At 48.9% G+C, this 16,968-nt stretch overlaps 1 protein-coding gene and 1 long non-coding RNA gene across 2 annotated transcripts; one reads left to right on the plus strand and one right to left on the minus strand.

The window, feature by feature from the left end:
• Positions 1-9,467: 9,467 nt before the first annotated feature.
• C2H9orf152 (chromosome 2 C9orf152 homolog) lies at positions 9,468-15,446 on the minus strand. Its single transcript, XM_006985286.4, has 2 exons — positions 14,534-15,446; positions 9,468-10,777 (listed from the first exon to the last, which is right to left on the minus strand). Exons 1-2 carry the CDS (start codon positions 14,730-14,732, stop codon positions 10,251-10,253), a joined length of 726 nt encoding a protein of 241 aa, XP_006985348.1. The 5' UTR covers positions 14,733-15,446; the 3' UTR covers positions 9,468-10,250.
• Positions 14,234-16,345, plus strand: LOC143271853 (uncharacterized). Its single transcript, XR_013049128.1, has 3 exons — positions 14,234-14,552; positions 15,639-15,744; positions 15,940-16,345. It is a non-coding gene; the product is annotated as an uncharacterized LOC143271853 (long non-coding RNA).
• Positions 16,346-16,968: the final 623 nt, after the last annotated feature.

The following is a 16,968-nucleotide window of genomic DNA, read 5'->3' on the forward strand; positions in this document are numbered from 1 at the left end:
GCAATAGCCCACAGTCCTTACCTGCTGGCTCTGTAGGAGACTCTGTGGTGAGTGCATCACATGGACTACTTCAGCCACTTTTTATACCACTTTTAGCATGGCCTCCACATTACAAGTGAAGAGACATGTGTTCAGAATCTGAATGACATGCTCAGCGGACAGCGACAGAGGGGTTCCAAGCTAGGCAGTCTGCACCAAAGGCCTTCCTCCCACAATTTTCTCCTCGTCTCAGTTCAATAGCTAGCTAAGCTCTCGTCAGGCAGGCTCTGCTTTCTCTGAGAGCAGAGAAACCTGTCTTCAGCATGAGCCAGTCGCAAACAGGTGGACTGCTACTGAAAAAAGAAGGCAGGCTGTATACCTTGAGGCACAGGGATATGTGTGGTATGCAGACAGTATCATCTCCAAGGGCCAACTCTGTAGCTGGATAGCCTGGAATTCATTAGGGAGCCCACAAAAGACTTGAACTTGCATCCATCCTCTTGCCTCAGCTTCCCAAATGCTGGGATTACAGGCCCAAAGCACCATGCTCAGCTTCTGATATGTTTAAAACTTAACCTATTCGTGAACATGGTGTATGACTTCCTCTGAGTCTGTTCCCTTTATCTCAGGCAGTTGGACATGCTGGAGAAGGTTGGGACCTAGAACAGGCAGGCATGTACTCTCTGTACTAGACTCTGTGTGGTAGTTTGAAAGAAAATGGTCCCCTGAAGGGAGTAGCACTCTTAGGAGGTGTGGCCTTGTTGGAGTAGGTGTATTCTTATTGGAGGAAGTGTGTTCCTGTGGAGGCAGGCTTTGAAGTCTCATATATGCTTAAGATACTCAGACTACTTCCTGTTGCCTGTGAGTCAAAATATAAGAACTCTCATCTCCTCCTCTAGCACCATGTCTGCCTGCACGCTGCCTTGCTTCCCACCATGAAGATAATGGACTAAACCTCTGAAAACGTGAGTCACCCCAAGTAAATGTTTTCCTGTTATAAAAGTGGATGTGGTCATGGTGTCTCTTCACAGACATCTAAACACATTTTTAAACATGCTGTAGCTCTTTTAGAAGTTTTCTGTGTCTGGACCTGGCTTTACTAAGTGCCTGTATTGTTCTCTGACCATGTGAGACAAATCTTAAACTGCATGTCAGCCACTGCATGGTTCAGCTTAGCACATGGCACTGGTGCATGGCTCTGGCAGCTGGCTCCAGCCTGCAGGCAGCAGCCAGGAGATGCATCTTTGTGTGATACTGAGAATCAGACTGTCTGAGAGACTGCAGGACTAGGAATTCACATCCTAGTGGATTCTTCTTTTTTTTTTTAAGATTGATTGATTATACAATGTTCTGTCTTCATGTGTGCCTACAGGCCAGAAGAGGGCACCAGATCTCATTTTAGATGGTTGTGAGCCACCATGTGGTTTCTGGGAATTGAACTCAGGACCTCTGGAAGAGTAGCCAGTGCTCTTAACCTCTGAGCCATCTCTCCAGTCCCCTAGTGGATTCTTGTCCAGAATTTTTCTTAGCTTTATCAGGCCCTATGTTTGGATGTTCAATCCCCACATTGGGTGCCATGTGTAACTAGTCTTTCTCTGTCCCACCAGCCAGCTCCCAAATAACAACATAGAGACTTCTTATTAATTATAAAAGCTCAACCTTAGCTTAGGCTTGTTCCTAACTAGCTCTTATAACTTAAATTAACCCATTTATATTAATCTATGTTCTATCATTGGCATTACCTCTCTTTCATCTTGTACCTCTTGTTTTCCCTCTGTGTTTCCTCACTTCCTACATGCTTAGATTCCTCCTTTTTTTCCTTTCTCTGCCTGGAAATCCCACCTATACCTCCTGCCTAGCTACTGGTCATTCAGCTCTTTATTAAACCAAACAGGAGGCATCTTGGTAAAGACACATCTTCACAGTGCACAAACATTTTGTAACAGCTGTGAGTCTCATGTGGACCACTTCCTGATCATCTAACTACAGAGCTGGTGTGATGAAAGAAGATTGAGGTTGTCTTCAGTAAAGGACCACCCCCCAGAAAGTCAAGTAGAATGACAGTGAGACCCAAAGCAGAGGGTCCCTGAAGGCCCTGACAAGGGCTATGCTTGGTCTCATTGAGATGTCATTAACCTTGGATCCCTGGTTCCATCTCCAGCACTGAATAAACCAAGTGTGGTGTCACATGCCTGTCATCCCAGCACCCAGAAGGTAGAGACAGGAAGATCAGAAGTTCAAGGTCATCCTTAGCTTCATAGCAAGTTCAAGGTCAGCCCAAGTTACATGAGATCTTTTTTCAAAAAATAAGAACAACACAAACTACAACCATGATCAAGTCAAGCATATCCAGGTAGGCAGGGGTCTTTAAACAAAAAGAAAAAGGATTAGAAATGTTATCTAATCTAGAGGTTGGGGTGGCAGAAGCCACAGCTTTTCCCATGACTGGCATTTTCCTCCTCTAATTTCTCAGCTGGGGTTGAGGGACTTGGCAAGCTACCAGGCATTGATTATGAACCTGAGTTTAGGGAATTCAGGGGGTGAATTCAAACATAGCCAGGTGACGGAGTCATCGGGATACAGATAAAGGAGAGATGAAAGGATGAATAAGTACCCAGTGGATGAATCATCTTCCTGGACGGAAGTTCTAGAGGAAACTCCATGTGATGATTACAACCCTAATACCAAGTACTAAAATTACTGGTTCAGTTCCTTGAATGTTATCAAGGAATTCTGCTCGTAAGCTGTGGGAAAACACCTTCATAGCTGTTGAGAAATTTCCAGGAACTTATGGGGAGAAATAGAACACTGAAAGTAAGTGAGATGGGTAAAGGGATATTTGGGGAGGTCAGAGAGGGTGAACCAATGTTTCCAAGGCTGGACCGAAGGAAAGGGCATTTGCAAAACATTCTGTGGTTTTCTTTGGCCTCTAGTTAGCAGCATGAATTTCACTATTGTCTGTTGTAGTTAAAAAAATATACGAAAGTGTCACTTGTGGTGGTGCATGCCTTTAATCCTAGCAGGACAGAGTCGGGAAAATCTCTGTGAGTTTGAGGCTAGCCAGGGTTACACAGTGAGACTCTTTCTCAAAATAAATAAATAAAATATGAGATTTTCCAGCAATGACAATATAGGACTAAGTAGATGGAAAGAATCAGAAAGAAATAGTTTAGCAACAACGCAGAGTTTAGCCAGGTATCTTGTGATCCCAGCACTGGAGAGGCCGAGGCAGGAGCATTGTTCTAAGCTTGAAGCCAGCCTGGTCTATACAGTTAGTTCTGAATCAGTCTCGGCTACATAGCTACACGCTGTCATGCCGTTTCTTATTGCTTTTCCCTTACGAGTTCTGAGAGACTGAGCTCTGGTCCTCAGGCTTGCCCAGCAAGCTCTTTACTGAGACATATCTCCAGCCCTGTTTGTTTTTTGAGACAGGGTCTCGTGTAGACTAGGTTGGCCTCAAATTCACAAGGTAGCCTGGGCTAGCCTTGAACTACTGATTTTCTTCCCTCCACCTCTGGAGTTCTGGGCTTATTGTTACGCTCTACCCGGCCTGACTGGAGTTTTGTTATTTTCTTGCATCAATCAACAGCTCATTCAGCTTCTAGGAGGAAATTCTCCCTTTCACCTGGGAGTCCACGGCAGAACTGAATTCCTACTAAAGAGTGGGGGCTGAGCCTCTCACCGAGCCATAGGAGGCACAGCCAGAATACTGTCATAGCCTTCCATTTCTGCACACAGCTCTCTCTCCATCTCTCAGCCTGAGTGAGGCTGGATCGGGTGGCTTACACCAATGAAAAGCAACTGTAACCGGATAGTTCTGGTGCCAATGGGGTTATTGGCATTTACCCCTTTTTCCTCAAAACAATCCCTATAATTCGCTACTACAAACAAAAGTCTAAAAAAACAAAAACAAAAACAAAAACAAAAAAACCCTGCATTCTAAAAACCGCCAGTTTTGGCCACATTCCCAAGAACAGTAGCACTCAGAGTGGTTCCCAGGTCAACACCATCAAGGTCCCCTGGGGGCTTGCTACCAATGTAAATCACCCCACCCCCATCCCTGGATTGCATTTTGGTGGCTCTGATGGAAAAGACATTCGATCTGTTAAGAAGCGTTTCAGGTGGTTCCTGGGCATGCCAAATGCTGGAGTTTACTGAGGGCATCACCTGAAAGTACAGGCATGTGCCAAATCAGCTGCTTTGAAATGAAGTTTTAAATTCAAGTCTTTAAGAGTCGGATGCCGGGTATGATGGTGATTGTCTTTAATCCGAGGCAAAGACAGGGTGATCTTTGTGAGTTCGATGCCAGCATGGTCTACATAGTGAGTTCCAGGACAGCCAGGGCTTTGTAAAGAGACCCCGTCTCAAAACAAAAACAAGTTAGACTGCATAGCTTTACTATCAGAAAGCCCGAAGTTGGGCAATCTGGCAGACAGCGCAGAGAGCCCGCCCCCTAGTGGAGAAGTTGGATCCCGCTGTACAGGCAACCTTTTTTGTTATAGATGTTTGTTCCTAGCTTAGGGAAAACTCTTTCTCCAGCCGTCCCAGAAGTATTATCACCTCCAATTACAGCTGGGAAGTCTGATTCAGCGTGGGTCATCGGGGTTCCAGCAGCAGGGAATTGGAACTCCAACTCGCTGCTCTGCACCCCAGGAAGGTAGAAGCCTGTGGGATAGTACTGACATGGCAGGCAAGGATCCCCTGAGTGCAGACTGCCCACCTCACGCAGTGTCTACAATGAGAGTTGGTGGTTTCCTACCTCGGGAAAGCTTTCTGCTGAGTGGAGACTATGGGACCAGCGTGACCTGCTCAGGAAAGAAACTCAGAACTCAGAATGAGCAAAGGGGGTGGTGTGTGTGTGTGTGTGTGTGTGTGTGTGTGTGTGTGTGTGTGTGAGAGAGAGAGAGAGAGAGAGACAGAGACAGAGACAGAGACAGAGACAGACAGAGAGACAGAGAGAGACAGAGACAGAGACACACACAGAGACACACACAGAGACAGACAGAGAGACAGAGACAGACAGACAGACAGAGACAGAGACAGACAGACAGACAGAGAGAGAGTGCCTAGGCGGTAATCTGAGCCTTTTGCCCGGAGCAGGTTTGACACCCCAAGTGTGTGAATGATGCGTTTCTGGTCTAATGTTCTTAGCTGAAGCAGCATTGTGGGAAAGAAGGGGACTAACACCAAGATCAGCCTAGCCCCACCGGTCTCCCAACACTCAATTCTCAGCTCACTTATACACAGGGATGACAGTCTGGGCAGCTACAGGCAAAAACAAAGTTGTACAGGTCTTGGTGGCACACTGGAGCCCAGAAGGCGATGGGCAGACCATACTTTGTTATAGATGGAAACCGCTTAGCTATGCACACCTCCTGCCTCTAAATGCAAACCACGTGTTATGACCCCTGAAGATGGACCCGAGGAGTCACTGTTCTTCCTCCCAATGTTGCCACATTCAATAAATCTCCTTTTCCCGCTTTCTGCCACCACTGTTCCCCCTGATGGGCCTATTGAAGAGCCATGGCAGAGTTTGTTTGTAGGGCCCAGACTTTGGCCCTGACATCTCCCGTCACATTTCCAATTCTTCATGCCCTCCAAACGTGGGATGACTATCTTACTGCACATAGGGGTAACTGTGTGGCTGACTTTGGACAATGAAATGTGAGCAAAAGTGATTAACAAGCCAGTACATCACTGAATTCACCACCTTCTGCTACACTGGTTGGGGGAGCCAGTAGTGAGTTGGTGGTGGCCTGTGACTGGGGATAACACTGTCCATGGAGGAGAGTCCCAGTGCACAGTGGTGAAAATTAGCCTTTGTTTTGAGATCTGGGGTTGCTTGCTACCACAGCAAATCCTGGTGCGTGGCCTTCGAGTCTGCCCCTCCTTTGGTTTGGATCACACCATTTTTTCAGCTCCTAAACACGTCACCATCTGTTGCCCTTATGTCCACTGGGACCTTACCGCTGCCCTGGCAGGGGACACATAAGGAAAAGTAGACAGTCAAAGTCTGGAAGAGTCTTTGAATTGGAGGGTGGGGTGGCTAAGTGGGAGGGATTAAGGGAGTGTGGCACACATTTTCTCACTCATTCACCAGGCTCACAGGTACTGGGCACACAAGACCTTTACTGAGTACTCTCTACAGGTATTCTATGGGCTTGAACAGTAGGATGATTCAGATATGAAGGAGCTCGTAGACCGTGGGGAGACCCCCAAACTACAGGAGGAGGAGGAGGAGGAGGAGGAGGAGGAGGAGGAGGAGGAGGAAGGAAGGAAGCACAAGAGGTCAAGGGCATCACCATGAATGCTGCAGGGGAAAAGAACAGCAACATTTAGAAGAACGGATTGAATCTGGTTAGGAGGTGTGGCTAGAGACCGTCAATCATCAGAGCAGAGGCAAGCTTATTGGAGGAGGATGCTGAGAGGGAGATACAGGGGAGAGATGTAAGGAGCTGTAAAACATAGAAACCACCCCTCTTATTGAGAATGTTAGGAACGCTATACACTATTCCCAGTTCTTCCAAAGGCAGGATTGTCTCCCTCACTTCACAGATGACGAAAGCCAAACAGAAGGATGAAGTGACTGGTCCCAAATCTTACATCAAGAACAGCTGGATTAAAACCCAGACTGCTAACTCTAGATACTGCATGTTCTTCGTTGCCTGGTAAGCAGGGCACTGGTTGCTAGATGTGCTTTGGAACATGAGGGAGATTTAAAAGCTGTACAGAGGGTAGTTACTTATCTAAAACAAAAACAAAATGCCTGGGGAGACAGCTCAGTCGGCAAAAGTCTTACTGTGCTGACCTGGACCCATGGGAATGGGGGTCTGGATGGTAAGGTGTTGAGTGGGAGGACCAGGGATGAGAAGAAAAAAAGCAATAACTGGGACTGGGAGGTCTTGCATAAGCTGATGATTGACGCCAAGCAAGTTTATTAAGTCCACCTTTGCCCGGCGGTGGTGGCACACGCCTTTAATCCCAGCACTCGGGAGGCAGAGGCAGGCGGATCTCTGTGAGTTCAAGGCCAGCCTGGTCTACAAAGCGAGTTCCAGGAAAGGCACAAAGCTACACAGAGAAACCCTGTCTCAAAAAAACAAAGAAATCCGCCTTTAATTCAAGCACTCAGGAGGCAGAGACAGGTGGATCTCTGAGTTTGAGGCCAGTGTCACACACACACACACACACACACACACACACACACACACACACACACACACACACACACGTACAGAATCTTATACACTATTTGTAGGAGGAGAATGGGCCAACATCAACAGAGACAGTGTGGCAAAGAGAACACAGGACCCCTTAGACACAGCTGCCTTGGCACTGATAACCACAGCCCTTTAGAGGAGAAAGCAAGCTTCCCCAGGAACAGAAACCTTAACTCCTTCAAGGCTCAGGCCCCAGTCCCAGCCCCAGACCAGACCTTGCCAAGACAGTCTCTGGGCAAGGACACAGAACTAGCATTCCCTTTGTCCTTTCCATCTGGGCCTCTGAGAAAGCCTCGGATTAGCCTGGCTCCCAACACTGTGCAAGCAATGAGGACCGGAGTTCGGATCCCTAGCACTCACACAAGAAGCTGAGCAGCGTAGCACTTGCTTATAATCCCAGTGATGGGGAGGCAGGGAGAGGAGGATCTCTGGGATTTCAGCCAATCTAATCAAATTGGCCTCAGGGAGAGACCTTGTCTCAAAAAACAAGGTAGGGGCTAGGGATATGGCTGTGTGGTTAAGAGAGCTTGCTGTATAAACACGAGGGCCTAAGTTTGAGGCACCCATGTCAAAAGCTGGTCATGGCCATTCACACCTGTAACTCCAGCACTGTGGGAGATGGAGACAAAGATTGCTGGTGCCAGCCTAGCTCCAGGTTCAGGAAGAGACACTGTCCCATGGGGATAAGGCAGAGTGCTAGAAAAGGACACCTGGCACCCTCCTCAGAGGGTGCCTCACACACGTGAGGGTGCCTGGCACACCTCTCGTCACAGTGCACAGGTGCACACCTGCCGTGCTGACACCAACACACACTTAAGTACACACAAAACAACAACAAAAGCTACCAAAACCCCAAAGGGGACCACTCTTGACAAATAATATCTGAAGTTGACCTCGGGTTTCCACACACATGTGCACACACTTGTACATGAACACACACAATATCAGCATCAGAGAACAATTACGTGTGAATTGAGAAGCAACAAAACAAAACAAAACAAAAACAAAAAAGCAAAAGAATGTTGTTGTTTTTTTTTCCCAGAAAGTGTCCTTGATTTTTATTAGAGTATTAAAAACGCAACCATATCTTATTTATTGTTCACCAAAGGAAGAACAGTGACTCCCTAAAATGCAGTGGATTTAGGGGGCCTGGGAGCATGTGGATGGAGAGAGAATCTGGTATGGGAGGAGCTGCCGTAGGTGCCAACACTAAACATCGACCAGGGAAGAGTGGTCCCACCCTCACACACACTCCAGGACGCAGGCTTCGCTTTGTTTAAAAACACATATGGATACCAGGGAGCGGGACTCTGGGTTGGGGCTAATCCGGCCTCACTTGCTCACAGCAGCCTCTCCTTTCTCTGGTCTCACAGCCCCTGAGGAGCCCCTTTCCAGCTGAGCTGGATCGTGAATCTGTATGAGACTCCAGGAAAGAAACACGGATTCTCAGACCAAACACTGCCCTGGCTGTGCATGCTCATCTACAGCCCCCTTTGTCTCCACAGTTGACTCTGGGATTCCTGTTGCTGCAGGGAGACCAATGCCCCTCCCAGAGCCCATGAGTCCGTAGTCAAACTCCCCAGATGCCTAAATTTCAGGAGAATGACAGGTGCCATTCTCACTTCAACAACTGACTGGGCTGTCAGTTTCTGGGGCACCAGAGGACTGCCTGTAGTGGTACATCCTCCCACCAGACTGGAATACCAGACGGCTACCCATGGTGACACATCCCACATCTGTATAACGGGGACATCTCAACTGGATGTGTCCTTCCCTCCCAACCCGCCAAAGCCTCAGAGTCCCACATTCCTACTCCAGAATACCCGCCCCCACCCTGCAACCCACAAATCTCAGAGAAAGACTGACCGTGTAAAACCTGCTCCTTCCTCTGAGACCTGCAAGATATCAGCCCTGCACTCCCTTCAGAGCCCCACCGGTTACTGCCTGCCTGTCTGTCTGTCTGTCCATGGTGTTCACGCTAATAGCTCTTCTAGTAGACTTCTTACTCCAAAGCATGCTAGACCTTTCCGGAGGGACCTGAGTGAGGCTGCAAAGGAGGTAGTTTGTGGAGATGCCTGTTTTCCAAGCAGGAGGGTCCCTCCCTCTCCCTTCAGCTCTGATGCCTATGTTTTTCAACCATGGCAGCTATTTTGTTTGTTTATTGTTTGTTTGGTTGGAGGATCTCATATAACACAGGCTTGAACTCTTGATGGTCTTGCTGCCTCCTCCTCCCGGTTGCTGGGATTGCACGCATTTGCCACCACACCTGGCTGGTGGTTGATGGATTTTAATATGAAGTTAATTGACGGAAGGGAACACAAGCGTCGGAGGAATGGGAAAAAGATGATAGAAGGGAAGGCTGACAGGAAACAGATTTGTAGTGAAGCAGGGATGTACCATCTCTGTGACAGCTGAGAGAAAGCATTCTTTCCCAAGGACTCCTTGAACACACGAGATGGTAGGGGCAATGGATCTGACCCTCTTCACCAGGGATGACCACGGTCTGGGAGGCTTAAGATGAAATGATGTGATCACTACTAATAACTGAATCATCTAAATCCCCAGACAGAGCAACTAGAAAAAATGTTCTCAATTCTTAGAGACCTTCCCAGAATATAGAAAGAATCAGAAAATATTGAAAGAAAAAAAAAAAAAAAAGCTCCTATAAGCACAACGTTCCAGACATTGTAAAAAATATCCCTCTGGCTAAGGTTCCTGCTTTACTTCTGGGACCACCAAATGTTCTACTGGTCCCAGCTACGGAAAAGCATCTAGGACTGTTGGCAGTGTTCCCCTACACGACTAAAATCAGGCTGCGTGGAAAAGAAAGCACGTTCATCTTAACAGTCAGCAGTCTGATGGGTGTTCTCCTGGATTGTGAAGGAAAAGACTATTTCCCATTAAGAAGTTTATTTCCCGTGATTCCTGCAATCGGGGTGGTCCAACTGTTGCTCATTGTTCAAGGCTCTGTCTGGTTGCTGCTCTGTGTCCTTCCTTGATTGAGTTGATGGATGGTCACAAGGATGAGATATCTATCTGGCTGGGCAGAAAGCTTCAGGGTGGGCCATATAAGCCCAGGTTCCGGGCAGCTTGGGAGATCCTGGGATGTTTCCTCTGGGGAAATGGATAGTGAGCTGGTTTTCCAGACCTGTGCCGGTTCTTTGTGGAAGGAAGATGCTGGACGCTGGCTTGTAAACTGGAGCCTGCTGCCTGTAGTGGGATACTGCCCTCCTGACCTTGACACTGGGCCACCTCTGGGATTTTGGTTTCTTGCTGAGTCTTGTGATTGTTTTCCAACATGTCAGGGTCTCCTTCTGGAGAGAGCCTCGGTTCTGACTCTGCAAGGGAGCCCTTGCGGTTCCCTTGGTGGCTGGCTTCCAGATGGAGAGTTTGAGCCAAGCGGTGCATCTCTAGGTATGTGTGCCAGGGAGTCTCAGGAGCCTGATGGCAGCTTCTGTCCACTTCCTCCAACGTCCCCTCAACCTCAGAGTCAGTCTCATCCGGGGACAGTGAGCTCTTTCTCTCCTTGTTAATCCAAACAGCACTGGTCATCGATTCAGCTGGAGTAAGCATGGCCCCTTCTGAGAAGAGAAGGCACAGCAGTGTCATCATTGGGAGGTCTCTGGGTAGCTCCCTTTGAGGGAAACCCATAGGTTTCAGATTAAAGGAAGGGGGATCCTGAATGCCAAAGGGGCCAGATACCAGAACATTGCACATGTGTACCCACACATGCAAACACACATGACCTGGCATGTGTGTACTCTTTTTCACATACATGTACTCTTCCCCAACATATAATCATAATTATTCATAACTCAACAAATATTTATCAAGCATTTGCTATAGCCACGGCCTTTTTTTATTTGAGGTTCCACAAATATAGCAATGAGAATACTCACAACCTTATAGATGGGTCCTAATATCGAGGAAAGGCAACAAGCAAAGACGTGTGTTAAAAGTTCAGGTGCTCCCTGGAAAATGTGCAGAGTGACAGATGCTGGCACCTGTTCTTAAATGGGATGTCTTCATCAGGGCCCTTTCAAGCCTCAGGGAGCTGTAAGAGCCAGAGGAGATGGCTAACTCCAAGGACACAGCATCCTCCAGATCAACAGGACTGATGCACATATGCACTCAGAGACTGTGGCGGCATGCACAGGTCTGCACAGGTTCAAGCCAGACAGTGTTGCTAGAGTTTTCCTGCTTTGCCCACAGTCAGGACAAATCTTTGTCACCCGCCAGTCCCACAGCCGCTCAGACCCAACCAAGTAAACACAGAGACTTATATTGCATACAAACTGTATGGCCGTGGCAGGCTTCTTGCTAACTGTTCTTATAGCTTAAATTAATCCATTTCCATAAATCTATACCTTGCCACATGGCTGGTGGCTTACCGGCATCTTCACATGCTGCTGGTCATGGCGGCGGCTGCAGTGTCTCTCTGCCTCAGCCTTCTGCTTCCCAGAATTCTCCTCTCTCCTTGTCCCACCTACTTCCTGCCTAGCCACTGGCCAATCAGTGTTTTATTTGACATACAGACCATCCCACAGCAAGACAGGGTCCCAACACTGAGGGAGGAAAGTGGATACAGGCTCCCACTCCCAACCAAGAAGCTCTCTACAAGTGGTACCCCACCGACATAGCAAAATTAGTCTTCTCCAGTCGAGTCTTACTGGGTATATTAACCACACTTTAGGGCAGGCCCAGGAGTAAACAAACTCCATGGTAATCACGTAGACTTTTTGTCTCATATTACTTTGTTTGGGCATTTTTTTTTTGTCTTACTGGTATTTTGTTTATGTATTTTGGTTTCCAGTTTTGTGTTTTTGTAAATTTATTTTTTGTATGTGTGTTTTCTTGTTTGTTGTTTAAAGAGAGAGAGAAAGAAAGAGAGAGGCGGGGGCTTGAAGTTAGGTGGGGAGAGAGGTGGGGAGCACCCGGGAGGAGCTGAAGGAGAGGAAAAGCATGATCAGAACATACAGTATGAAAATATTTTTTTCAATGAAAATAATTCATTTGCTAACCAATTTTATGGAAAAACTCAAGCATAAATGAAGTAAAAATTTCAATGCGAGTGTGTGAACTCCAGGAAGAAGTGAGAATTAGTATTTAAAAATGACAAGGATAAAACACCACATATACACATACCACACACACTCACACACAAACACACACACACACAAACACACACACACAAACACACACACACACACACACACACACACACACTCTCACACACACACACACCCTCATTGCTGTGATTTAGATCTTAAGTATCCCAATAGTCCACTTTGTAGGCTTGGTCCCCAGCTTCGACGTCATCCAGAGATTGTGGAAGCTTTGCCAGGTGCCTGCTCAGTGGAGGCTGGCTCACAGGGACATGCCCTCCAGGGGTACCAGACACGAGTTTCTTCCCTCCTTTCTGCTTCCTGGCTACCATGAGGAGAGCACTGTCCACTGCCACATGCTTCTACTGCGATGTGACAAAGATCTAAAACGACACGACCAAGTGGCCCTGGGATGGAACCTCTGGAACCACGAGCCAAAACAGACCTGCTAGTTTATTCCGTCTGATGTTCTGTCACACGACGGACAGCTGATTAACATACTCCCATTTGAATTCGTACACACGCCTCACAGGAGAATACTTTTCTTAGCTTATGGGGTCTGTGTCCTACACTTCTAGTAATGGTTTTGTCACCCAAAGCAGGAGAGAGTCCACGGACACTTCTGAGAAGCGCCTGGAAGCGCCTGTTTCTTCTCCGAACAGACTTCAGCCCCATTGCTAACAATGCACAGTGAGGGGGTGGTCCTGGTGGGGGGATGATGTCATTGGGAAGCCCCTCTGAGCCCCAGTTTGATAAATCCAAAACTACCAGAAGAACTAGAAGAGCAGATGCAGTCATTCCGCACACGGGTGCAGTCTCACAGGTGACCCCAGAGACGAGGGTGAGCTGCTCACACTTAGAACTGTACTAGCTTTCAGCATGGCAGGCACACCGGCCTTCATGGTACTCAGATGCTCTGCAGGAACTAGAGGATGAGGAAAGATGGGGAGGGACTGGGAAACACAGGAAACCAGAATCCTCTCTCATCTACCAAGAGGGGGTCCTGGAGGTGGGGGGTGGCCACAGAGACATACAGGCAGGTCTTCATAGCAGGACCTCTTAACTTTCAGTTCCAGTGTGTGGTCCATACAGGACAAAGAGAAAGAGACACACACAGACCACCCACACAGACACACCATACACACACACATACTCATACCACACACACACACACACACACACACACACACACACACACACACACAGGAGCACACACACACAAAGGAAGAAAAGGGTCCAGAGGGAGGGAGAGGGGAGATGCCCGTGGCCCCAAACCATATAATGGCATCTTCTGCTGCAGCCCCTGCCCACAAATACTTTAGACTAGGGTCTGCCTTCGATCTTCAATATGCAAAAGAGAATATTCAAGAACACAGAAGTTTCATACTATGTTTTTCCTTTCTTTTTAAAAAGCTTTTACAGATTAATTTTATTTTATGTGTATAAGTGTTTTGCCTGCATGTACCTATGCTGAGCCACACATGTCCGTCCGGTGCCTGTGGAGATCAGAAAAGGAGGTCACATCCCCTGGAACTGGAGTGACAGATGGTCGTGAGCCACCGTGTGGGTGCTGTTATGGATCCCAGTCCTCTGCAAGAGCAACACGTGCTCTTAACCACTGAGCCTTCTCTCCTTCCCCGCGTTTCAGCTTTACATCTGCTTTGATTTGATTGGGTCTCTAGGGGGATGGGGACCGTAAACCCAGGCTTTGTTCCAAGGCTGTGTATGTAATCACTCCATTCTATGATGTGGTACCTATCACCGCAGTACGTAGAACTCTGTCTCCCTGAGTTCAGGCCCCATCACTTTCTAGACAATGGGTGTAGCATCTTCTCCAAAGCCATTCTCTCGGTTTTGCATGTGGATCCAGTCAAGAGTCTGAGCCTCCATCACTCCCCCCCCCCACACACACACACACTTAGCCTAGCAGGGGGCCAAGCCCACTCACCTAACCGGTCTGGCCAGATCAGACCAAGGAGAAATAGGCACAGAGACCAGGAACAGTGGCCACTGGCCAAATACCTGGCAGAGGCCTCTATTTCTTGGCCAAGGGACAGACTGGGCAGAGGCACCCCGATCTAGCCTCCATGGCTCAGTTCTGACTGGGTCAACAGCAGCCCTTCCCTTCCTCTTTGGGAGACTGGCCCAGCCACGGCCCTGCTCTCCTTGGATTTTCGGTCATCTGTTCCACCCACAGAAGGGCCCTTCTCTCCAGAACTCGCCCAGCCCTACCTTTAGGAAACACCATCAGGTGGGCCTGGGTCCTCTGCTGTCTCCTCAGACCTTCATACTGGGCGCGAAGGAACTGGATGTTGATAGGAGGCCCTTGACCTGACGCCTGAGTCCCGGCACCCTCAGCCATTAAGCAGGCCCCCAGCTCCAAGAAGTTGGGTAGGGCAGGGCACGGGCAGGCCAGCCCTTTCATCCGCATCCGGGAGAAAAGCAAACACTGAGGGCTGAGGCAGAGGGAGGGGAGGGGGGAAGAAGGGGAGAGGGTGGGAGGGGAGGCAGGGGGGAAGGAGAGAAGCTGGAAAGATGAGGGGAGCGGGAGGGAGAAATTGAAGGGACCGGAACGGGGAGGTGGGAGTAGGAGGAATGAGAAGCAGCAAAGGTTAGTTCTTAACTAAAGAGGGAGATGTGGGGAGGGGCCAAGAAAGGGGGAGCAGAGGGAGAAGGAAGAGAGTGAAGTAACAGGAGTTAAGAGGAAAGAGAGATGAGGGTAGGGAGTGAGGAAGTGGGGTTGGTAGGAGGAGGTGAGGAAGGAGTAGAGGGTAGGAGGAGGTGAGGAAGGAGTAGAGGGTAGGAGGAGGTGAGGAAGGAGTAGAGGGTAGGAGCGGGTGCTGAAGGGAAAGGCTAGCAGCGGAGCTCCTGGGATCTTTCCGGCAGCCCAAGCAGCTTTTACTCCGGCTGCTTCGACTGGTGATGGTCAAGTTTAGAATGCAGTTCCAAGAGCTACAGCGAGATTCCAGTTTCCTGGCAGAGCCGAGCTGGGCTGAGGAGTGCCAGGCGCCCGCTCTGCACACATGTTTTGAACTTGACTTAGCAGGTCATCAGAACCCCACTGGTTTAATGAGCAACCTTCACAAAGAGAAACACCTTCAGCAGCCTTAAAAGCTGGGACTCCCGGCGTGTCCAGAATCACCCCGAGGCCTCCATGCAGCCCCCCCCTCCCCCTACACACCTCCCGGGTAAAAACGCAGCCACCAAGTCTGCCATGGGGACAGAGTCCAGGCGATCGCTGGCTTCCCGCCAGCCCCACCTCTTTGACATTTGAGCGGCCTCTGTGGTCTCGGCCTTTTCCAACTAAACAATAAGTGGGTGTTTATCTTGCCTCCAGCCATGGGTACCCTCACCCCCTGTTGGCCGGCCCTGCCATGTCTTTGGGTGGCAGACACTGCCTCTTCTAAGGCTAGCCTTGACCTGCCCTGGCTCTGCTTGCTCAAGTATTTTCTTTCTTCTAACACAACACTTACTACTGGCCACCTGCCCAGCACTCTTGCAGAGCCATGGGTGAGGAGACGGGGCGGGGGGTGGGGTGGGGGGTGGGGGGTGGTAAGCCTTCCTTCACTGGGTAGTGTAATTAGTTCCCCGCAAACTGGCTGGCTTACACAACAGACATTGTTCTGGGTGTTTCACAGCGACCAGGAGTCCAAGATCAAGTGTGAGCCGAGACGGTACTTCTGGGGACTGTGTCGGACCGTCTGCTCTACACACTTTGCCTAGCATCTGTGGCTTGCTCTCGCTACTCGGTGATCTATATTTTATGAAGGAATCGCTTCACCTTTGTCTCCTTGTGATGTTCTCATGTATGTCTCTGTTGACATTTCCCACTTCCAAAAGGACGCCTGTCATTGGAGTAGTGCTTAGCCTAATAACCTTATCTTAAGTCAACTAAATTGAATTGGCAATAAACGTACTTCCAAGTAGGGCACATTGTAGGCTCCGGATTTAGGATTTCAGCAAGTGAACTGGGGTTGAGGGGATACGATTTAGCACATGCCAGGTAGACTGTGACAGTTCCATTCAGAGAGACGGGAAGGAGAGAGGAGATGACAGTGGGGGGTGGGGGCTGGGGGATTTGTATTAGGTGTTATAGTTGGGGTGTCTCTGACCCTTTCTGGCAGCAGGAGGGAATCAGATGCTTGATGGGGAAATCTCACCTGAAAATGCCATTGTTTGTGAAAACGATAGTTTGTTCCTGGAAAAGCTCCATTGTTAGAAATATACAGAATCAAGAACTGACCCTGAAGTGACCTCTCCCTCCCTCCCTTTCTTCCGTTCATGAGTTACATGTGCACATGTGTATGGATGCACATGTGTGTGCATGTGTGCATGGGGGTCCGAGGTTGATGGCAGCTGCCCTCTATCACCCTCCACACTGTTTTTGAGACAGAGACTCCTGATGACCTCAGAGTGCATCCATTTGTCTAGGCTGGCTGGCCACTGAGCTCCCAGGATCTGCAGGTTTCTATGCTCACAGCGTTGGGCTCACAGACTCATGTCTCCCAGCCGTCCCTTTATGTGAGGCTGGGGATCTGTGTTCAAGTCCTCATGCTGAATAATCAAGCACTGAACTGCCTGAGCCATCTCCTCAACTTGCTTCTTCCCCTCCCTCCCTCCCTCCCTCCCTCCCTCCCTCCCTCCCTCCCTCCCTCCCTCCCTCCCTC

Source organism: Peromyscus maniculatus, chromosome 2, assembly GCF_049852395.1.
Source record: "Peromyscus maniculatus bairdii isolate BWxNUB_F1_BW_parent chromosome 2, HU_Pman_BW_mat_3.1, whole genome shotgun sequence".
In the NCBI taxonomy this organism is placed as follows: Eukaryota; Metazoa; Chordata; class Mammalia; order Rodentia; family Cricetidae; genus Peromyscus; species Peromyscus maniculatus.

Bases quoted from the DNA above. Each gene is read 5' to 3' on its own strand.
- C2H9orf152 (XM_006985286.4), bottom strand. From the start codon at position 14,732: ATGCGGATGAAAGGGCTGGCCTGCCCGTGCCCTGCCCTACCCAACTTC. The intron at 10,778-14,533 runs GTAGGGCTGGGC...TTCTCTTCTCAG, and splicing joins CCTGATGGTGTTTCCTAAAG to AAGGGGCCATGCTTACTCCA.